Genomic DNA, 22,384 nt, shown 5'->3' on the forward strand with positions numbered 1-22,384 from the left:
AGAGACCACGAAGAAGATAAACAGGTTGCTTACCAGTAACTGGTGATCTTCGAGTGGTCATCTGTGCATTCACACCACCCGCCCTCCTTCCCCTCTGCTGTCAGCTCCTGATTTTTTGATAGGTGTTGATTGGCGGCGGTGCTTTGAAGGAACTGGCGGGATCTCCGCGCCCGTCCCCTCTGAGCATGCGCGCTGGGGTTCCTGCGCATGCTCAGTGGGACTCGCGCAAAAATCCTTTGAAACATAGCTTGCTACAGCACCGGTCGGGTCAGCGCAGGCGCACTAAACCCATTGGTGTGAATGCACAGATGACCACTCGAAGATCACCAGTTACTGGTAAGCAACCTGTTTTTCCCTTGCTCGAAAGCCAGTCGAGTCCGACTCTAGGGTCGCGGTGCTCATCTCCGTTTCAAAGCCGAAGAGCCAGCACTGTCCGAAGACGTTTCCGTGGTCATGTGGCCAGCATGACTAAACACCAAGGCGCACAGAACGCTGTTACCTTCCCACCGAAGTGGTACCTATTTATCTACTTGCAATTTCTTGCTTTCGAACTGCTAGGTTGGCAGGAGCTGGAACTAGAGACGGGAGCTCACTCCGTCATGCGGCAACTCGGGTCTTGAACTGCTGAACTACTGACCTTCCACAGCCTGCAGTTCAGCGTCTTAACCACTTGCTAAAGTTCAGTTACATAGCATTAGATAAAACTTATGTTTCCAGATTTTTTTTCTGCAGCAGGTATTTTAGCTTCAGATATTAGAACAGCAATGTCCTTTCCTCCTATTTTCTTCTACTTGATCACAGTGATGCCTTACTGAGTTTAATCTTTTTGTTGTGGCTGAAATATGGGATTTTGAGAGAAGCATATGCAATGGGGAGAAGAATGGCACTGTTTCTATTGCTCTGAGTATGGGAAATAGCTTTTCAATTAAATTGTATAAAATTTTGCCTCTTGTTCAAATATTTGTAAAACAACTATATTCCTCCTTGCATTTATAGTTCTCACTCCCTGAAAGGGAACTATATAGAGTGAGATAGGGAAAAGGACAGATAAGTTTTACGGCTGGTATGGAAGATGGGTCAGTTGTGCAGAGGAGGGGTTCATCATGTGGCCAAAGTCCAACACCCTCCCCTAAGGCTGCTGTTGACTAATTAAAAAGGCCCAGGAGATCCAGTCACTTATCTCCCAGGTCTCCTTGAATCTGACTCTTGAGACACTTACGACAGTGCAACATGCCGCTGCAAGCAAAAATGTAGAATTTCCAGAAATGTTAAATCCATGGGAGAAAATGTTTTTACTGCCTAAACAGAAAATGCATCATTTATAATCCAGCATGTACAAACGTAATATTAAGCATATTTATATAATTTAAAAGTATGCGCCTTGGTTTTCTACAAGCAAAATTCCAAATGTACCTAATATTTGAGTGAGAACTGCAGATTGCTGTAACCTTGTGCTAGCTTTGCACAAGTGTCTTAGTTTTGCTTCCGTGATTTTCAGAGAGAAAATGAAGTTGAAAGTAGTAAAGTTTGTAGCAAGCAAGAGAGTATTTGGATATAAACAGTTTCACAATATGACTAGCAGAATACTTGGATATCAGGTTAAAACTTTATAACATTTAAACACTGTGATTATAACATTACTAGCCTATTCATATTATAGGTAAAACGAATCAGATTAAACACACTTTAAACAGGTGGACAGCTGTGCAAGTCAGTAGTAGTAGCACAACACATGAGCCCAGTAGCACCTTGAAGACCAACAAAATCCCCCAGGGTATGAGCTTTCAGGAGCCAAAGTTCACTTTATTCTTATTTGTATCTGGAAAAGTCCCATCAGTCCTCTTATATCCTGGTCAGAAGGTGGGAGGGGTGTTAACAAAGAAGGGCTAGTTGGAGTCAGGTTCTAGAGGCACAATGCAAAACAATCCGCTTGATTAGTGCAAGGAGGTAGGTATAGATGTCTGAAATGGAGAAAACAATGGGAGAACATTTTAATCTTCCATAACATTCTATTGCTGACCTAAAAATGGAGTTCTTTCACAGTGAAGCTGTTTCTGAGCTTTGAGTCTCGAAAGCTAATGCCTTAGAAAATTTTGTTGGACTTTAAGGTGCTACTGGATTCCAGTACTGTTCATATTGAATATGTGGTATATATTTACAGTATACACAGGAATTATTATTTATTGCTGTAGATTGTAAAAATCTTCATGCTACATGTTCTGATTGGGTAAAACCTCATCTTAAAAAGCATTTCACACATCCAAATGAGTAAATATTTCATAAGACTTACTTGAGTACTCCCCAAAATTTCAGCTTTTCCCAATAGTAATTTTAAAAAAACCTAGGACCAAAAGCATTTTGTTTTTTTCAGTGTGTGGCCCCTCCCATATATGTAGTTGCAAAGCCATTGAAGATAGCTTCTGTCATAATGTAAGAGTTACTTGCATGGATCTGATGCCTTGCAGTAGCAAGAAGTACTGGTTTATGTAAATAGTTCACCGTGCTGACAACAGAAGAGAATTTTGGAAAGTGGTGGTGCACCATGTCGCTCCTAGTGTTTAAACACACAAAGCAAGTTATGAGTCATTTTGGCTTCTCTCTTTAAATCTATCTTTGGCTTTGAGGAAAAAGCAGTGACCATTCTGTTCCATCCCACTGTGCACAGTTGTTCAGGTTTGCTGTTGTCATTTACTTTAGCACCTTTTGGATAATTGCTTGTGCCTGGCTGAACTAGGTGACTTTAAATGTATCATATAACGTGGAAAATAATCTAAAACATTTGGGGGGCATGTGCCTTGCTGGCTCTCTTCCTTAATGGCACACTGTTTAAATGCAAATGCTGTCATTTTTATTTCTCTAGAGAGGTGGTGGATTCAATGGTGCAGCATTTTAAAGTAACAATATTTGGGGACCGTAGACCGGTTTATGATGGTAAAAGAAGCCTTTACACAGCCAATCCACTCCCTGTGGCAACTACTGGGGTAAGGTATCTTGTCTTTCCTTTAGTTTTTGGTAAGCAGATAAAGTGCTGATTTTTTAAAACAACTGCTGTAAGGCTCTTTTCTAGGCAGTCTGAAATCCTGTTGTCCATAATTCAAAGGATGGTTGGTATGGTCTTTTTGCTTATGGAATCAGATATGTTTCTGCCTTCCCCCTTCAGCCCACTGCCTTACCCCTCCCAAAGTATTTGCTGAGTGGGGGTCAGGGGACCATAAAAAAATAAAATGCACCATGGCACAGGGAGCAGGAATTGGGGGAAATTTTCCTCCTCTCTCAGCAGACAGTTGATGGGATCTAACCCTAATTTTCTTTTTATTGAGAATTACTGGCTACTCATGTTGTGCTGTCAGTGTGTAATGGTGCTACAGAGTGAAAGCAGAAAAGACGAGTCCCTAACTGAGGGACAATCTCTAAATTTTAACAGGGATGCCACAAAGGGAGAGTTGAATTTAACATATTATAAATGTGCACAATATAGTCAGTTTTTGTCTTAGTGTGAGGGTTATGGCAAACGATATGAACATTAGCATGTAAAATTAAGTTGGGAGGTCGCACATACCAGTAAGTAAATATGACAAGGTATTGAGAGGAGGGCAATGAATTTTACGACCTGAAGAGGCCTGTGAAAGATTTTATGGAGAGAGCAGCACACAATCCCCTTCTGTGGCCAGCCTTCCGATGTGAGGCTTCAGCCTGGTGTGGTTGACCACACAACATGCAGTGGGGAACTAGGTGCATCTTCTTCTCCCCATAGCGGACACTGAGTGTGCATGTTATTTCTGTTCTAACCAAGTTCCTTGAAGTCATGCTGAATTCAAGAAGCAGGATCTTTTTGGTGTGGTGTTTTAGACCCTCTTTGGGGTTCCAAATGTCATTAGGACCATGTGGTGGATTTGAGTCTGCTTTAAATCAGTTGCTGAATATTTTGGCTGGGGAAGAAAGGGGCAACATCTATAGTTTAGTCATGTGGCTCACTTCTGAATTCCACTTCTTTCTCCTCTCCTTCTTCCCAACAGGTAGATTTGGATGTTACATTGCCAGGAGAAGGAGGCAAAGATCGTCCCTTCAAGGTGTCGATAAAATTTGTTTCACGTGTGAGCTGGCACTTGCTGCATGAGGTGCTGACAGGACGGACCTTGCCTGAACCTCTGGAACTGGACAAACCAATCAGCACTAACCCTGTTCATGCTGTTGATGTGGTGCTACGACACCTGCCCTCCATGAAGTATGTTCCCTGTTAAGCTCTGAACTCTATTCTAAACTTTTCAGTTTCAGATGTCTTTTTTAGGGTTTTTGTAGGCATTTCAGTGGTAAGGAAGAAAAGCTGCACAACTTGCGCTACAGATAGGGTGAAAAGCTACTCGCTTGTGTCCAATGGACACAGTTTGTTCCTTCATACAGACAAGGGTCTGGAAATCGATGGGTTAATTGGAAAGCTTTGCCACAGTGAGGTCAGTCAGGAGAGAGCAAGGGCAATGAGATGCTTGTGCAACTTTGGCAGGGGGCAGCCAGTAGAATAATGGGCACAAAAGAATAGTAAAATGATGCCAGACACACTGGCAGTGCCTTGCCTGCTTAGCATGCTAATACTTTGCCAAAAAAGTACAGAATTTTGTTACACAGCCTGTGTTTTATTGCAGCTTTCCATGTACATATGCTTTTAGAAAGCTCCCCCCACTAGGGTTCGCAAAACAAGTAAGCTGTTCATCCTTTACCTTGGGAGCTCCAGAAGTCTGACAGGAAACTAGTTTGATATGTGTTGCCCTTTATTTGGGGTCACTGTCACAATTTATTTCCCTGTTAAGTGGTGAAATAAAAAGTAATCTGTTAAAATAACCTTCTTGTAGGTCTGGGAGAGAAGTTAAAACTTCAAACTGAAGGTCACCTCTTGCCATGATTCATGAGGAGGCAAGTCCCTGTCCCTCAGCCTCCTCACTATGCTTTGGGGATAATGCTGCCTTCCTACAGATTTCTTAGCATGATTGATAGGATGTATATCTTGGCCTAATTGTACCATGTTCTACTGTAGCCTGTGTGTTTGGAGGGCAGTGTAATGAGGCCACCCACAGACAAAGTAGGCATTTTGCATACTCGGGGGATTCCTCAGATATGCAGGAAATACCAATTGGTTAAAAAGAAAAAAAACAAAGAAACAAAAAGCCCTCACCAGACTAGCCTGATGAGGAGTGAATATACTAATTATCCTCCAGGGAGTTCAGAATGTTGAGGGCAGTTGAAGGAGGTTGAGGTTGGGGGTGGGTGGGGGTGGTAAGTGACCTAAGATAGCTTATAGAACTGGGGTGAGTGGGGGAGGGAGATGTGCTTGTGTGAAGGAAGTTAGAGTCAGGAGATGTGTGCCCAACCCCACCCACCCCAGTTCTTCCATACAATGGGAAAGGGATAGGTAAAAATACTTTTCATCCACATGGTGCTGCTCAGTTTAGGGATTCATGAGCAACTGTCTGCTCAGCAGTCAGTAGTATAGGTCAGTTGTGCTAGACTTCTGGAGTTGACAGTAGGTTGATAGGAAACTGCTTATCAATTTTGTGTTGTTGTGTACATGTGTAATTTTCCAATTGATTTTCCTCAGGGACTCCTAGTTTATATGTAGGTGCATATACATTCATGTAACATTGTTTTCAGAGTAGCTGAACCCAAAAAGTATTTCAGTCTCCATTCCCCCCTACCCCTAAAAAATATTTAACTTTAGGAACAATACATTTACAGTAAAACAGTGTCACATCTGATAAATTCAATATTACAGCTAAGATTAATATAATTGATTCATACTCTTAAACACCCTAAATATAAAGTACATCTGTAGAATAGCAGTGTCAGATATTTCCAAAAAAGGACAAAAGTGTGTGGTACTATTAGTTTAAAAAACGGAGAGCCAGTTTGGTGTAGTGGTTAAGTGCGCGGACTCTAATCTGGGAGAACCGGGTTTGATTTCCAACTTCTCCACTTGCACCTGGCTGGATGACCTTGGACAAGCCATAGTTCTGATAAGAGCTGTTCTTGAAAAAGAGCAGTTTCTGTCAAGAGCTCTCTCAGCCCCACTTACCTCACAGGGTGTCTGTTGTGTGGGGAGGGGAAGGGAAAGGAGTTTGTAAGCTGCTCTGAGACACCTTTGGGTAGTGAAGGGTGGGGTATAAATCCAATCTCCTCCTCCTCCTCCTCCTCCTCCTCCTTCTTCCATCCAACTTCTGTGCTGCTGAATCAAGCAAAGGGAACCATTTATCCAACAAATTAGATTGTACCATTCGTGTTTCTACTCTAGTAATAGACTTTGTAATTTTGTCCATCACAAACAGTTCCCATACCTTCACAATATGATGAGATTCAGATAAAATAGAAGTCTTTATCCCAAGCAGTTCGATTACAGAGACAATTTTCTATTGTCAGTATATTCTTGTCTTTCCACTTAATGCTATTAAGCATTTTGCAGCAATAAGTAGTGTCATTATTAATTCCCTACGGATTTTGGGAATCTCTGATGTTTTATATATAAAATCAATTCTGGTGTTTCGGGAATTACATAGCCAGTTATTTTAATTTGCTGAATGATTTCTTGCCAAAATTGCCATGTATACTTGCATGACCAACCAACAATGAAAAGCACTTATCCCCTTATAACCTACAACACAAAGGGTAAATTGATAAACTCATGTGGTGAAGCCTGGTTGGTGTCAAATACCATCTTGTGAGTAATTTATAAGAGATTAATTGTGTATTGATTGACTTAGATACCAGCATTGATGAGTACCATATTGCTTCTCATTGAGATTCAGATAAAATAGAAGTCTTTATCCTAAGCAGTTCGATTACTAGAGGGTTTAAGACTTACTGATAGCAATAAAATTTTGTATATTCTGGATAACAAACCTTTATGAGAATTTGATTTTTCATTTAGTCAGTTTTCAAAATCTGATCTAGTTAGATTTTTATATATTTCAGGGGAGTGATGAAGAGTAGCAAAGCTAATCTTGGCCACTTAAACTGCCATATAAATTTATTTAAATTATTTTGCCATTTTTAAACATCTGAAATGTAGCAAGGAATGGCCTGGATGTAAAAAAGAAATTTTGGTAAGATAAATGATTTTACAGTATAAATCCTTTCCAACCAAGACAAGTGGGTAGAATTCCAAACTAGTTGGAATAGTTATGGCTAGTTGTGGAAGTGTTCAAAAGATGCCATTGGTCTTTATTAAATCCTTCAACTTCAAGGGAATTTTAAGTCCTAGATATTGAAGGTGCAATTTAACTGACATAAGAATAATTCACTTTAAGAAAATTAGAAAGATCAACTGAGAGTCATATGGGATATAACAAAGACTTCCGGTTTATGGCGGCACGCTAGCAGACTCACCTCCCGGACCTCCCGGGGGTGAAGCTGCGCTCCAGCCGAAGGAGGGGGTGCACAGGCTTGCTTACCCCTCCAGAGACCCAGAGAAGGGACTCTGGCCATGGAACTTCTAAGAGGTTGCCTCTTCGAGGGCGGAATGCCGGAGAATTGAGGCACCTCTTCGTTCCGATGGTTCTCTGTGCTGTGAGAGATGTAGTGACACTGACCGGGGCAAGCGTGGGAGATCGAGCATCAGAAATGAAGCTGAAAGCAAGGTCGAATGACCAATTATGAACGTGAGTCAGCTTTAAAGCGTTTTTAAAGGGAAAAAGCTAGCTCCCCATCCCACCCCACTGAATGGGAAAAAAGCGAGTGGGGGAGGGACGCCTCCCAAGCACATGAATTTTTGAGCGTCTGGGGGGGGGAGCGGAAGAAAACGCGAAGAAAACTGTCGAGAAGTACTTACCAAAGCGAATCTAAGCGGTCAAGTGCACATTCAGAGACTTGTAAAAAATTTGTGAAAGTACACAAACGATAAAGATGGCGGGGAAGAAGGACAGAGAAAAACTTTTGAAAGCGAAAGGCTTAGAGAGCCCAAAACCGGAAGCTACCAGTGAGGTGGCTAAGGCTATAGCAGAGTATATGCGTCCTCTGCTGGAACAGCTGAATAACTTCAAGGAACAGATGTCTGTAGTAACTCAAAGTATTACCGCTCAACAAACTCAGATAAATGATATGCTGCAAATAATGAAGCAAGATACTGAGAAAGTAAAGGAAGTGGCTGCAACTACACAGAAAGTGAAGAAGAAAGTGCAAAAGCTGGAAAGAAAACAAATCTCCATGGAAGACCAACTGTTACAAGTGCAAATGGAAAAGGCTAATATGATTCTTCGCTTCCAGGGCATGCCGGAAAAATCGGGAGAGAATCTTAAAGAAGTTATGAGTGAATTGCTAGCCCCAGTGGCAGAAATGAAGGCAGAAGTGTTGCTGAGCGATATGGATGTGGTCTATCGATCATATTCAGGCAGTATAAAGAAAAATAATCTGCCTGGGGAAATTGTTATTAGATTCTTGAGAAGGCATGTGAGGGATGCAATCCTGAAAGCAGTTTCTGGAGTACCACTGAAAGTGGAGGGAAATACTATCAGAACGCTAAAGGATATTCCATTTGAAACAAGACAACGGAGAAAGAAGTACAAAGAGCTTGTGCTTTTCCTTCAGACAAACTCAATTGGATATAAATGGCTATTTCCAGAAGACGTTACTTTCAAGTTTAAGGATAAAAAAGAAAAGATTGACTCTGTTCTGAAAGCCCAAGAATTTCTAAGGGTTCAGCTGGGAAGACCAGAGGATGGGAAAAAAGAAGAGAACAGCAAGTCTAGTGGCGAGCTGGACTCGGGTTCTTCCGGAGAGGACTCCCTGACAGAGCAAGGGGCAGCTGCCCCAAAAAGTCCTTATAAGCTGCGGAAGAGACGAGGAAAAGAGAAGTAAAGGCTGAAAGACTCTGAATTGTGCCTTTGAGAACTGTGAATGGGGATGACTGGGGGGGGGGTGCTGTTCTTAGACAGTTAAGTTTTAAGAGTTAATGAAAAGGAAAAAGTACTTAAATGTCTGACTCAGTTTATATTGATCTAAATGAAGTGAAGACTTGATGTAATGAAGCTAGTGAGGATCTCCTCTCTTGGGTTTTTAGTCAGTAGTGGGTTTCTATACTTTGTCCTGCATATGTAGTCCTCCTTCCCTTTTTCTGTGATAGTTTTTGTAGTTTGAAAAAAATAATAAAAAATCCCCTCCGGGGGCTCAAAAAAAAAAAAAAAGAATAATTCACTTTAAGAAAATTAGAAATATCAACTGAGAGTCTTATGGGATATAACAAAGATGTGTAGGTTCACAGACCTGATACCTTACTAAAATTAGTTAAAACAGATTCTATAATGTGTAATGATTGACGAGGTTTTCTAACATACAGTAAAATAACATCTGCAAACAAACTAAGCTTGAAATGCCTTCCCCATATAGAAATGCCCTCAATTAAAAAGTTAGATCTAACAATTTGTGCTAGTGCAAATAATAAAGGAGAATACAGACTCTGTTTTTACATAACTTCCAAATGTCTAATTATCCTAGAAAATCTTGTGGAGAAGCCTTTGTGTCACTTTTATTCAGTATTTTTTCATTTGGACTTCAGTTTGACTAGATAAAGCACAGATCCATTTAATAGCTTTGCACATAAAACTTCTGGCTTATTGTTTCTGCTTTTTTTCTTGGTTGAATACTTAATTATCTCAGTGGACAGCTGTAGTGTAACTTGATATCTTCTTCATATAGATACACACCTGTAGGCCGCTCATTTTTCTCTGCTCCAGAAGGATATGACCACCCTTTGGGAGGTGGCCGGGAAGTATGGTTTGGATTTCATCAGTCTGTTCGTCCTGCTATGTGGAAAATGATGCTGAATATTGATGGTAAGCTAATCTGGCAAAGAATGTTTCCAATGAAAATGATGGGTTGGATCCAGTGGAAGGAATTTCCATCAGCAGAATGGGGCTTTCTCACCACCCCATCCCAAATGGTTCTCCCAAATGCTGCTTCAGGAGGATGAGGTGAATCAGCACAAATCCCCCCAATTTCTGTCTGTGGAAGTCTACTTCTGGATCAAATCTGGTGATTGCATCATAATATGAAGCATTGTGTTTTTACACTACAAAAGTTTTGTTGTCTGGCACTTGATTATCCAGAGTGCGCCATTAACTGGCATTGCCCAGTCCCCCCTCCCTCCATTATGTCCCCGCATCTTCGGGTGCATACGGGTCCCCCCGCTGACCATATTCATAAGGTCTGGCTGTTGCTGGGCTTATGACAGCTGGTTCTGCCAGCTGACCTCCTTCGGTATCTTCTTTCCCAGCTGGCTGTCTCGAGCTGTCAGGAGCCAGCACTTCTGAATGGCTGCTGGGCAACTCCACCACTTACCTGCTGTATAGGATTTATTTTTTATTTATTTATTTCTTCACATTTATAGCCCACCCTTCCCAGAAGCGGATGGCTCAGAGGGAAGGTGAAGGGTCCTGCCAGGCATGTGGAGTTGTTTCCATCATATTCATAATGGGGTGGGGTGTAGGCACTCCAGATTCCTGTGGGTAGTGGGTAGGACAGAGCAATATGCTGTCACATTTGATTAACCAACAACCCCAATTCCTCATGGGTGCCAGAGAACAAAGCTTTTCCCTTATATGTGTTCAGTTTGGTTTATAGCTAAAACTGTCTTACCTCAATGTGGGAATTATTAGGTATATGTAAATAGAAGGTCTACTTACATCCATCTGAATTAAATTACAACCCCTATGCAAGGTGGGTGAAATTCAAATTTTGCACTTTTGAGTGTTGTTGCCCCCATAACTAAACTGCAATCTGTACTCCCACTTGCCTTGAGTTGAGCTTAATATGGAGCAGACTAACTTGCATGATATACTTTCATGTACTTTGCATGATAGTCTAAGTTGCATGATATACTCATGTCAGATTTGTAAACCAAAAAGGGCTTTAATAATGAGGATATCACTATTCTGTGTTAAGTGTTCCTGAGTATGCTTTTAAAATCATTTTGTAGCACCAGACAAAGATCTATCTCATCTAGAATAAAAATCTTGGGAGTCACTAAGTGGTCTATGATTAGACCAGGGCTTCTATTTTCTCCCCCACCCCATTTTTTCACAGTAAGTTATATGGTGGGTCTGTTGCTTGCTTTTTGCCAAAACGTTCAAATACAAATTATACATCTTGAATACATGTTTAACATACCATGGAAAAATAGGTTTGTCAATAGCAATTAGCTGTGATGGCAGAATAGAAGCTGAGTGTTTGAATATCAATTGCTGAACAGAAATAAAAGGGACTTTGTGGACTTCCCAGGGTATTTGGATGATTACTGCTGAACTAGATGGACCTTTGGGCTGATCCAGCAAAGGTGCTCTTATGTTTATATGTGATAGTTATCTCCTATAACTCTATAGAAACAGAATACTATGTGAAACAGTGCTGCAGGAGATACCTGTAGCACTGTTCTAATGGAGACACGTTTACAGTATTGTTATTACTTTTCACTGTGTGCCTGGAGCTGGCTGATGAATCCTCTTTAGCCCTCGATTGTGAGGTTTTTTATATCCCAGCCTCTTAAAACATGTCTCCCTCTTAGGGAAGTCTCATGAAGCCTGTATGCCCTGGCCACCATCCCAACATGATAAGCAGCTGCTGACTAGGGTCAGGGCATTCATGGCTGGCACTGATGGACTGCTGTTTGGCACCCCTCTTTCCGAGCCCTCACATGACTCCATCCAGGTCCCTTTTGACCCTGGTGTGGAGGAAGCCATGGCCCCGCTCCGCCAGCTGATTGGCAAGTCCTGGAGTTTCTCCATCAGTTTCTGTGAGGCTGGATGCCCAGGGTATTGGTGGACTCAGATATTGTATTTTTCAATATGGAATATTTGTTATCTGTGGTGAGGAGTACTGTTACAGTGTTACAGGAGGTATTACTGTATCATGAAGGTGTGCTTTTTCTGCTGCTTGGCTACCAGCTAGCCATACAATGGCACAACGAGAATGGGAAAAGGAAGACTGTTTGAGATCATATCTAATATTCCTATTAGAGTACAGTACCAGAACTAAAATAACCTCAAAAATACAAGTGTGATTTTTGCAGCCTTACCAATTAATTGTGAGTTTTAATTGACAACTGAATTGATCTTCCAGGTAAGCAACATTTGCAACCCCAGTCTGACAGAGAAGTTGTGCCTAGCTTGTTGCTGGTCATGAGCCAGCTAAATGTGATGTTCTGTGGGGTATCTGAAAGGCAAAGTAAAAGCTCAGCAAAGGGATCTGTGCCACTGTGTCTGAGTCTTGATCTTGATGCCTGAGTGCAAGGTGTTGTGTACCTGTAGTAGTCAGAGCGATGTCTCCTGGAAGTCTCTCTTCAGTGTTCTGGCCACAATAGCTTTTGCTGCTTTGTGCAGCTGTGAGATACTGAACTTTCTTATGTGGGTATTGTTTGCTTTTGATTCTGTGTTGAAACTAGGAAAATATCTGCAACTGCCAAGACACATTTGTGACATTTTGTAGATGAACAGGTAGTGGTCCTGTTAAAATGATGTATCTTTCACAAGTAAGCCATAAGTCACGGTGAGCACTATGCATATGCCATGCGATCCTCTTCTATGTCCAGTTTGTGCTACAGGTTTTTGCATTGACCTTCTGAAGCAGAACCTGCTTAAACTAGTACTATACAAAGTGCTCTGTTAAGATCAGTATTGCTAATGCGACAGTGGTAATGCCAGCATGGTGTAGTGGTTAGAGTGCTGGAGTAGGATCTGGGAGACCCAATTTCAAATACTGCTCTGCCATGAAAGCTTGCTTGGGTGACCCTGGGCAAGTCACATACTTTCCTCCTAGCCTACTTCACAGACTGGTTGTGAGGATAAAATGAAGCTGAGGACAACAATCTAAGTTGCTTTGTATCACCATTGGGGAGAAAAGCAAGCTATTAATGAAGTAAATAGAATCTAAGAGTATTAGAGGAAAAATTGGTGAATGTTGTATGCTAATTTGGGAAGGCGCTATCTTTTATCCTGCCCATCCTCCAAGGACTCAGATTCTTATACATTGTTCTCTCTTCCCCTCACAATAACCCTATGAGATACGTTGGGGGGGGGGGGGGAGAGACCCATCGAACCCAGTGAGCTTGGTGGCTGAATGGATATTTGAACCTGGATCTCCCAGGTCCTAGTCTGGCATTCTGACCATACACTATGCTGGCCCTGTTGCTAATGATAGTCCTGTCTTCAGATGTGTAGGGCAATCTCACTGAAATAGTTTTGGAATGAAGAACATAAGAGAAGCCAATGTTGGATCAGGCCAATGGCCCATCCAGTCCAACACTGTCACACAGTGGCCAAAAATACCAGGTGCCATCAGGAGGTCCAGCAGTGGGGCCAGGACACTAGAAGCCCTCCCACTGTTGCCCCCCCCCCCAAGGACCAAGAATACACAGGCTCTTCGTACTGGTGTGAAGTGCTACTGTTAGTGGAACACCTCTATAGGATCTGTGGAACTTCTGCCATGTTTTAACCTGAATTATTCTCCCCCCCCCCACCTTCCAGAGTGTGTGTGTTTTAAAATTTTAAATGCAGTTTAAATTTTGTGCATTCTGATTTCTATGACTTGGGGTTTTTTATATTTGAATAATTGTTAGTTTCTTTGAAGGTCCTTGAGCAGAAAAACAGGATGGAAACATTTCAATTGGATAGTAATTTCTACTAAAGGATTGATAATATTGCTCAGAGAAGTTTGTAGCCTTCATCTGACAGAAGGGGCTGTTCCCCCAGGTGGAGGAAGGCATCAAACTTTGTTAAAGGTACTGTGTAAGTGTTCTCTAACTACATAAATTAGGCAACCTCATGGTTCATTAAGGGAAAGACTGTCTTCTGTAGTGTGGCCCATTATATATGTCCATGTTCAGCACTATCCTCTGAAATTCTATAGATCAGGAAAAGTGGAAACAAGTACACAGTGAAAATACTTGCTGGGGGAAAACGTACCAAGACAATCTTTCATACTCTAGGTTCAGTCTCAGTACGATACTTATAAAATTGGATTGTGTTTGATTATGTCTGTCTGCATGGGGGCTCCCAATCTGGGGGGGGGTGTTGAAAACCCATGTGCAGAACTGTTCTTTGTATGACACTAGCCTGCTTTATCCTTTTCAGAAACAGTTGTTTCAATTGTTTGTTTGAGTGGGGACATCTGTATCCTTAATAGGTTTATTTTCTCTTTAGTTTCTGCCACTGCCTTCTACAAAGCACAACCTGTAATTCAGTTCATGTGTGAAGTTCTTGATATTCACAACATTGATGAACAGCCACGACCTCTGACTGATTCTCACCGGGTAAAATTCACCAAAGAGATAAAAGGTAAGTGGGAAAATGAAGCCCTGGTCTCTGTGGAGCTATTGAGGTGGCTTCAGGATAAATTCTCTCCTATTTATAACTATCCATTCTTTAGAAATATATGGCATAATCTCTCTTGCCATCCTCACACCATTCTATATCTGTGTGTTAATGCAGAATTTGGATTCTTGTGTATCTGCACTCCCATCCTTGTAACCCATGCAAGGAAACCTAAACTCCCATAACTTGTGAACTTGAACAGTGCACATAAAAAACACAACCCTTTGTTGTCTAGAGAGAGACATATTCTATTATGTTTGTCACATGACATCTACCCATGTTATAACATCAAGTTCCAACATTGTTTCTCATCACCAATGAACGGTGGTGAAAAGTGCTGTCAAGTGCCTTTAAAGTTAGGGCCAACTTATGATGATCCCATAGGGCAGGGGTGTTGAACTCATGAGGGCCGGATTTGATTTGACATGAATGAGTCCTTGTCAGGCCAGGCCATATGTGTCATAAAATGTAATGCCAGGTAGCAGAGCTATAAACTTTATAGAGGACACAGAGTAGAGAGACAGCAATGTATAGTGGTGAGTATCAGCCTACTCTCCGGGAAGTCTAAAGTCAAAATCCCCAGTCTACAAAGGAAATGTGCTGTGTGAACTTGGTCTGAATACACACTCTCAGCCTAATCCACCTCACTGACTTGTTATTTCTCATCTAAATAGTTCACATTGCTTTCCTACTATGAGAGACTGGATCATGAGGGCATAAATACAGTGAGAAAGAGGAGGGGAACCCAGTTGCACCCAGGATAACCTTGGCATAATGAGCCCAACAAATCTCTCCCCCCCCCCCCCAGCAAAAAGCTCATACCTTGAACAACACATTGTTGGTCTTAAAGGTGCTTTGTATCTCTCCCATGGGCAAAGTAAGCTCTCCCTCCCATCCCCTCTCATCCTCCCCAGCGGATGAGGAGGGGAAGAAGCCTCAGCCAATGGAGGGAAGACAGACTTTGCTCTGTAGCTCCTGTGCAATTGAGAGAGCCTGGCAAAGGAAGCTGTGACACTGAAGGAAGCAAGAGAGAGGGAGAAGGAAGGAGATGACAGCCAGTTGCTCATGGGTCTCATACAAGCCCTTTGGGGGCCAGATCCAGCCCGCAGGCCACATGTTTGACACCCCTACGTTTTGTATTTATTTTTTAAAAATTAAGCAGAAGTTATTTTAAAATGGCATTGCTTGGTGCATATTTCCAATATCAGTTCACTCCAGTTTGGAGTAATATTTTTTATCAATGAAAGCTGGTTATCCAAGCTTATCTTTTCAATGTTTCCTCTAGAATGTGACCCTTGATTAGCCTATATTAGATGTGTAACCTTCTACTGGTAACCTCTGCTCATGGCAAACAAGTCTCACCGGGTCAACTGGAAGGGCAGTTTGCTGCCAACCAACAGGGCTGTTTTAAGGCCCATTAATTAGGGCAGGACTCCCACTACTGTGCCTCGTCACACAGGCTGGAAAAAGCCTTTGGCAAAAGGAATACCTTCTTCATGTAAGATGCAAAGGAGTCTTGAAAGGGGAGGAGCTACACGCAGCCATGCCCAGGGCCTGTAGAACAGAGTTGTTCCGCTGGGCCTATGGTTGAGGGCATCACTGGGCCTTTAGCCAACAGGCTAGCAGCTAGTTTGACCTCCTCCTCCTTCCTCTCTCCCCTTTGCTTCCCCCCCTTTCCCCCCCTTTCATTGATAAAAAATATTACTCCAAACTGGAGTGAACTGATATTGGAAATATGCACCAAGCAATGCCATTTTAAAATAACTTATGCTTAATTTTTTTTAAAAAATACAAAAAGTAATAAACCGTGCAGTCCAGTAAAACACAGTAGCAAATTATTCCAAAGCCATAATACACTTCAACCCTTTTTTGCCAATTTTTAATGTTACCTATCCAAAGACATATTGGAGCCCTCTCTACCTCTTTCCAGCCCTGTATTCTGGGGGAGGAGTTTACAATGTTCAAACTGTAATACACTTTGTAGAATTGTTGTATAATAAGGAACCTGCTGACATTCTTACTCCACAGTACTGGTAACATTGATATATCCCATTATAAAATAGCTTGTGCAACAAATCTTTTGTGCACCGCTATTCTGTGATTGTCAGTAATCCCCCCATTGTTTTCATACAGGTCTGAAGGTTGAAGTGACTCATTGTGGAACAATGAGACGGAAGTACCGTGTCTGTAATGTTACAAGGAGACCTGCCAGTCATCAAACGTAAGCAAATGTTTGAAACCCAACTTAACATGATTTGGGGTGTGTGGACGGATTAAAATGTATACCGGTCATAGACCCTTTTGTAGCCCGGCAATGATGAACTCTCCCAATTTCACTTTGACTAATATGTACCTTCCCCCCCCCCCCCAGCTTCCCTTTGCAGTTAGAAAATGGTCAGACTGTGGAAAGAACAGTAGCGCAGTACTTCAGAGAAAAGTACAACCTCCAGCTGAAGTATCCTCATCTTCCTTGTCTACAAGTGGGACAGGAGCAGAAACACACCTACCTGCCTCTTGAAGTAATGTACTCTGAACACTGCTTAGTTTGTGTGGCTAACCGGGTTTTGCCACATTTTTTATGATGGGCCATGCGCAAGTTGCTTGCCAGACGTTTGAGCAACTCTTTATTTGTGTGTGTGTAAAGTTGACATCAAGTTGCAGCTGAATGATGATGATCCCATAGGGTTTTCAACACAAGACTGTTTGCCATTGACTGCCTCTCCATAGCAACCCTGGACTTCCTTGGTGGTCTCCCATCCAAGTACTAGCCTGGGTTGACCCTGCTTAGCTGCCGATATCTGATGAGATTAGGCAAGCCTGGGCCCTCTGGGTCAGGGCAGTTCTTTATTTAAATGAGGAAGAGTTAAATCTTTTTGTACACTTAATTTTTTTAATCCAGCCCACCCATAAAAGCTTGTGGCTACCCTATACGGTGCTGTGCCCACAGGATTGGAGGACTTTGCTGTGGGAAGGTGGTAAGCTGTTCCCTAGACAGAAGTGGTGCCCGAGGGCCTTAACTGGGAGACCTGGCAGAGTGTCAGAACTCCTGAATTGCTCTTCACCCGAGACCCCAAACCTATAGGGCAGGTAAGACACTCTCCACAACACACTTTAGCAGTGGTAGTTCATTGAAATATGCTTACTTCAGGAAACAGACTCTGTGTCAGAACTAACAAAAGGTGTGAAAAATCCTCTATTATAGGTAAAACAAACTACACCCCACATCTCACACATACGCCATCAGTAAACCCCTAGGTCACTATGGCGACCCTGACAGATATATGGTGCCTTATCTACATCCTAGCCTGGCAGCGAAAGACTCCAAGGCCAACTCCCTTGGGAATCAGCATTGGGGCACAGCTTAAGGAACAATGATGGCTTCTAAAAGCATCTACTCTAAACAGCCATTCCCTCCCCTCAGGGATTCCCTCCCCCCATAACTATGGCAAGCAGTGAAGTGGAACGAAACTAAAGCTTGGCATTCTGCCCCCCCCCAAGCCTCCTCAACCACCCGGCTTGTGAGGTTTACGTTTATAGAAAGCACAGATAAGGGAACAGGCCTTCATGTTTGTGCTCTCAACCCATTCATTATGTTCTGGCCCAAAGTCTTGCCACTTAAATCATGTAGAACAAACGACCACATTTTAACTTAGAGTCCAAGATAGCCTCCACCTCCTGGTGGGGTTCTCTGTTGACCATGAGGGGAGGAGGAGCAGGACAACAATGAATCTAGGGAGGGGGTCCAGAATCTTCCTTCAGCAGACTAAAATGAAACACAGGATGCACGTGACACAGATTTTTAGGTAATTCAACCTCTACAGTCACCTTATTAATCGCACGAGTCATTTTAAAAGGACCAATATATTTCCACCCCAGTTTTTTCCCTGATTGCACCCCTTAGAGGTGCTTGGTGGAGATGTAAACAGAATCACCCGGGGCCAGGTCCCATTTTGGGCCCTGATTCTTGTCAGCATAGTGTTTATAGTCCCAGCTCCTGCCAACCTAGCAGTTCGAAAGCAAGAAATTGCAAGTAGATAAATAGGTACCACTTCAGTGGGAAGGTAACAGCGTTCCATGCACCTTGGTGTTTAGTCATGCCGGCCACATGACCACGGAAATGTCTTCGGACAGCGCTGGCTCTTCGGCTTTGAAACGGAGATGAGCACCGCAACCCTAGAGTCGGACTCGACTGGCTTTCGAGCAAGGGAACCTTTACCTTTACTTTTAGCTTTATTTGTAGTCTTTTGAAGGGTTTCCCAACCCCGGGTTATGGTGGACCACCATACTTGAGTGTCTCAAGTTACAGGTTCATCCAAATTCAGCACCGGAATGTCCCCCTTCATAACCATACCGCCTTAAAGTCTATGGAACTCCACATTCTGGTGGAGCTATGCACTGAATTATTGTAGCTATCTCCGCAAAAGGCAACAGCTGTACCCAATCATCCTGTTGATAGTTAATGAAACAACTGAGGAATTTTTCCAGGACCTGATTGTTGCGCTCGGTCTGGCCCTCAGTTTCGGGGTGATAGCCACTGCTTAACCCTTGTTCCACCCCTAGGACCTTCAACAATTCCATCCAAAAGTTGGCAACGAACTATGGACCCCTATCGGAAATTATTTTGCAGGGTAAAGCCCGTAATCTCACAATGTGTTGCACAAACATCTGGGCCAATCGTTTGGCCGTGGGCACCTGCTTGCATAGGATGAACTGTGCCTGTTTTGAGAACAAGTCCACTACCACCCAGATCACCGTCTTCCCTTGACTGGAGGAAGGTCCATAATAAAGTCCATGGAAATTATGGACCATGGTCGTTCTGGAGTCTCTAAAGGTTGAAGCAGGCCTGGCAACTCCCCCCACCCTGGCGTTTGCTCATGAGCAAGTCCAGCACGATCCCACGTACTTTGAAATGATTCCTTGCATGCGAAGCCACCAAAACTGCCTTTGAATCAGATGCAGGGTTTTCAAGTATCCAAAATGTCCCAACGGTTTACTATCATGTCCCATCAAAAGAACTTCCCCCCTTAGTGATTCTGGTACAAGCAGTTTATCCCCTTTAACCCAACACCCATCCTCCTGTTGGATCAGTGTGCCCTCTTTCTTTCAAATCTTGCGGGGAGTAAGCGGCTTTCAGTTTCTCAGTCCACCCTTCACTCCCCGCACACACACACACCCGCTTTCGCCTGGGCTTGAGTCACAATTGCCCCTCTCAACTGGGTGGCCGTGAATATAGTGTTTATGACCTCATCACATTGACTGGCATGCTGCAGTAGGCGGAATAGGGTGTCAGCCAGGAAGTTCGATTTCCGTGGGAGGTGTTTGAGGGTGAAACAAAACTTAGAGAAGAACTCTGCCTAGCGCAACTGTTTGCATTCAGGCACCAAGAGCTTTTCAATGCTTCTAAATATTTATGGTCAGTCCACACTTCAAAAGGAACCTGGGCCCCCTCCAGCCAATGTCTCTAAGTAGTCAAAGCTAACTTAATTGCTGTCCCCTCCTTGTCCCAAACAGCGCAGTTCCTCTCTGTGCTGGAGAACTTCTTTGAAACATAGGCGAGTGGGTATAACTTCTCATCTGGGCCCCTCTGCAATATAGACTCCCCCATCGCCACATCCGAGGCATCCACCTAGACAATAAATGGCTTAGTTTTGTCCGGTTGGTGAAGAGCAGTGTTTCAGAAGCTTGCTGGCACTCTGGGGACCATTCTAATTTACAGCCACCCTTCTTACTCTCTGGAGCTTGCGCTTTTATTTTCAAGAAGTCTGTCATCGGGAGAGTAACATGGGCAAAATTCCAGATGAAAGGGCGGTAGAAATTAGTGAATCCGAGGAAGGATTGTAATTGCCTCCTGGTGCATGGGGGTTCCCACCCCAAATCTTGTATTTTCCTGGGATCCATGCCCAATCCCTCCCTCATAGTGCGGTACCCTAGAAAGTCCATCTCCTTGTGGAATTCACACTTGGACAGCTTAGCATAGAGGTGATTCTCATACAGTGCTTTAAGGACTTCTCTCACCAGCTTTACATGTGATTCCTTACCTTGTAAATATATTAACACGTCATCTAGGTAAACAGCTACTCCTTTGAACAAATGCTTGTGCAAAACTTCATTGATCAAGTTCATAAACACCCCCGAGGCCCTGGCTAATCTGAACGTCATGACCAGATACTCAAACTATCCCCCTTTTTTATTGGGTATTGAACACAGTCTTGTACTCATCCCCCCTTTTTATGCGCACTCTGAAGTAGGCATCTCATAAATCCAGCTTAGTGAATATCTTTCGCCGAGAAGCCACAGCCAACAAATCTTTAATGAGAGTGAGGGGGGGTAGGCATTGGACATGGAAACTGCATTCAAACCTCTGTAGTCTGTGCATAGCCTTAGGGCCCCATCCTTCTTTTTTTGGAACTGGAACTGATGCGGCGAAAGGGGAGGTAGTGGGTCTAATGAACCCCCTGTCCAGATTTTTGTCTATGAACCTCCACAGTTCCTCCTTCTCCGCATGGCTCATAACATATAACTTTCCTTTGGGCATCTTATGGCCTAGCAGTATTTCAATCACACAGTCAGTCTTACAGTGGGGGAGGTGGCTCATCCACCTCCCCCTCCTCAAACATGCGGGTCAAGTCTCTATACTCTGGGGGAATATCATTCAGTTCCTCTCTCACCAAACAAATGTGTTTGGGTGCAGGGTGGGGTTCCTCCCCCCACTCCGAGTGCCACAAGTGTTCCTTACATCTGGTGTCTAGGAAGGTGAGGGTCCCCGCACACCACTGCATGTAGGGGTCATGGGCTTGCAACCATGAACTGCCCAGCACCATGGGGAATTCCGCTGACAGGTGCACAACGAATTATCTCAGTTCCCAATGCTCTGACACCCCCACCTGCAATTGGACTGTACAGAGTGCCGTCCATTTGGGTAAACACTACTGGTTCTTTTAATTTGCGCACTTTCGCCCCCAACCCCATAACAAAGGTGGGACTTATTAGGTCTCTTGTGCACCCAGAGTCTATGAGTGCCTGTACTCGAATATGGGTCCCCTCCTTGCGATTAAGCACTGTGACAGTCACAAAGAAAAGGGAAGAAGAGGGTCTCACTGATTCTTGTACCAGGGACTTTCGAACCTGTTGGTTGACGCCCTTCTCAACAGGTCCCTGCCTTTTCCCACCCCCTGGGGCCTCTTGGAGTCACTGGACGAAGTGCTTTCGAAGGTTTCGAACTCCGCAGCTTGCAGGACCTTGGGAGACTTTGAACTCCTCCCTGGTGACTTTGGTTTCTTCTCCTTGTAGTCCTCACGGCACTTCCTCTCCTTGCTTCGGGGTCTTGTGCACTCTGCCGCGAAATGCCCAGCCTTTCCACACCAAAGAGACAGACCTTTCCGCAAGCGGTGCTCCCGATCCCCACCAGGCAGCGTCCCTCTGCCCCGAGACACCTTTTGGCTCCCTGCGCCTCAGCCAGGCTCTCGGTATTGATACAGTTTCACCAGGTTGTGACAATTTCCGCCCTCGCAAGCCACTTGGATCCATCCACCCAGTGTCAAGGGGTTGTTGTGGGCCAAAGCCTTCTCCAGAATAACAGTATTCAGCCTGGCCCGGTAGAATTTGATTAGCACCTCCTCTGGCCACCTCTGCTAGTAGGTCTTTAATCAGAGGTAGGGGGTATGCGTTGGACATGGAGACTGCGTTCAAATGTCTGTAACCATACACAGTCTAAGACCCCCATCTTTCCTTTTCCTGAATAGCACAGGTGCCGCAAAAGGGGATGTAGCCGGGCGAATGAACTCCTGCTGTAGGTTCTTGTCTATGAACTGCCATAACTCCTCCCTCTCAGCTGGGCTCATGGTGTAAAGTTTCCCCTTAGGCATTTTGTGCCCTGGCAATATTTCTATGGTGCAATCGGTTTTGCGGTTGGGGGGGGGGGCAATTCATCAGCCTCCTCAAACACATGCCCCAAGTCTCTCTACTCTGGCAATATAGAATTCAGTTCCTCTCTCGCCAGGCAAACCCTCTCAGGCGCGGGACATGGCTCCTCCCCTCACTTC

The 22,384-nt window shown here is 43.6% G+C and overlaps 1 protein-coding gene across 1 annotated transcript in view; it reads left to right on the top strand.

Moving 5' to 3' along the window:
- LOC107126114 (protein argonaute-3) overlaps positions 1-22,384 on the top strand; it is a 108,884-nt gene that overhangs the window by 40,253 nt on the left and 46,247 nt on the right. Inside the window, exons 3-8 of the mRNA XM_015429622.1 lie at positions 2,861-2,981; positions 4,017-4,225; positions 9,676-9,812; positions 14,172-14,306; positions 16,476-16,563; positions 16,714-16,861. Of these exons, the coding sequence (XP_015285108.1) occupies positions 2,861-2,981; positions 4,017-4,225; positions 9,676-9,812; positions 14,172-14,306; positions 16,476-16,563; positions 16,714-16,861 (838 nt within the window). The remainder of the gene's footprint in view (positions 1-2,860; positions 2,982-4,016; positions 4,226-9,675; positions 9,813-14,171; positions 14,307-16,475; positions 16,564-16,713; positions 16,862-22,384) is intronic.

The sequence above is a fragment of the Gekko japonicus genome, unplaced genomic scaffold, assembly GCF_001447785.1.
Source record: "Gekko japonicus isolate JY-2015 unplaced genomic scaffold, Gekko_japonicus_V1.1 scaffold521, whole genome shotgun sequence".
Lineage (NCBI taxonomy): Eukaryota > Metazoa > Chordata > Lepidosauria > Squamata > Gekkonidae > Gekko > Gekko japonicus.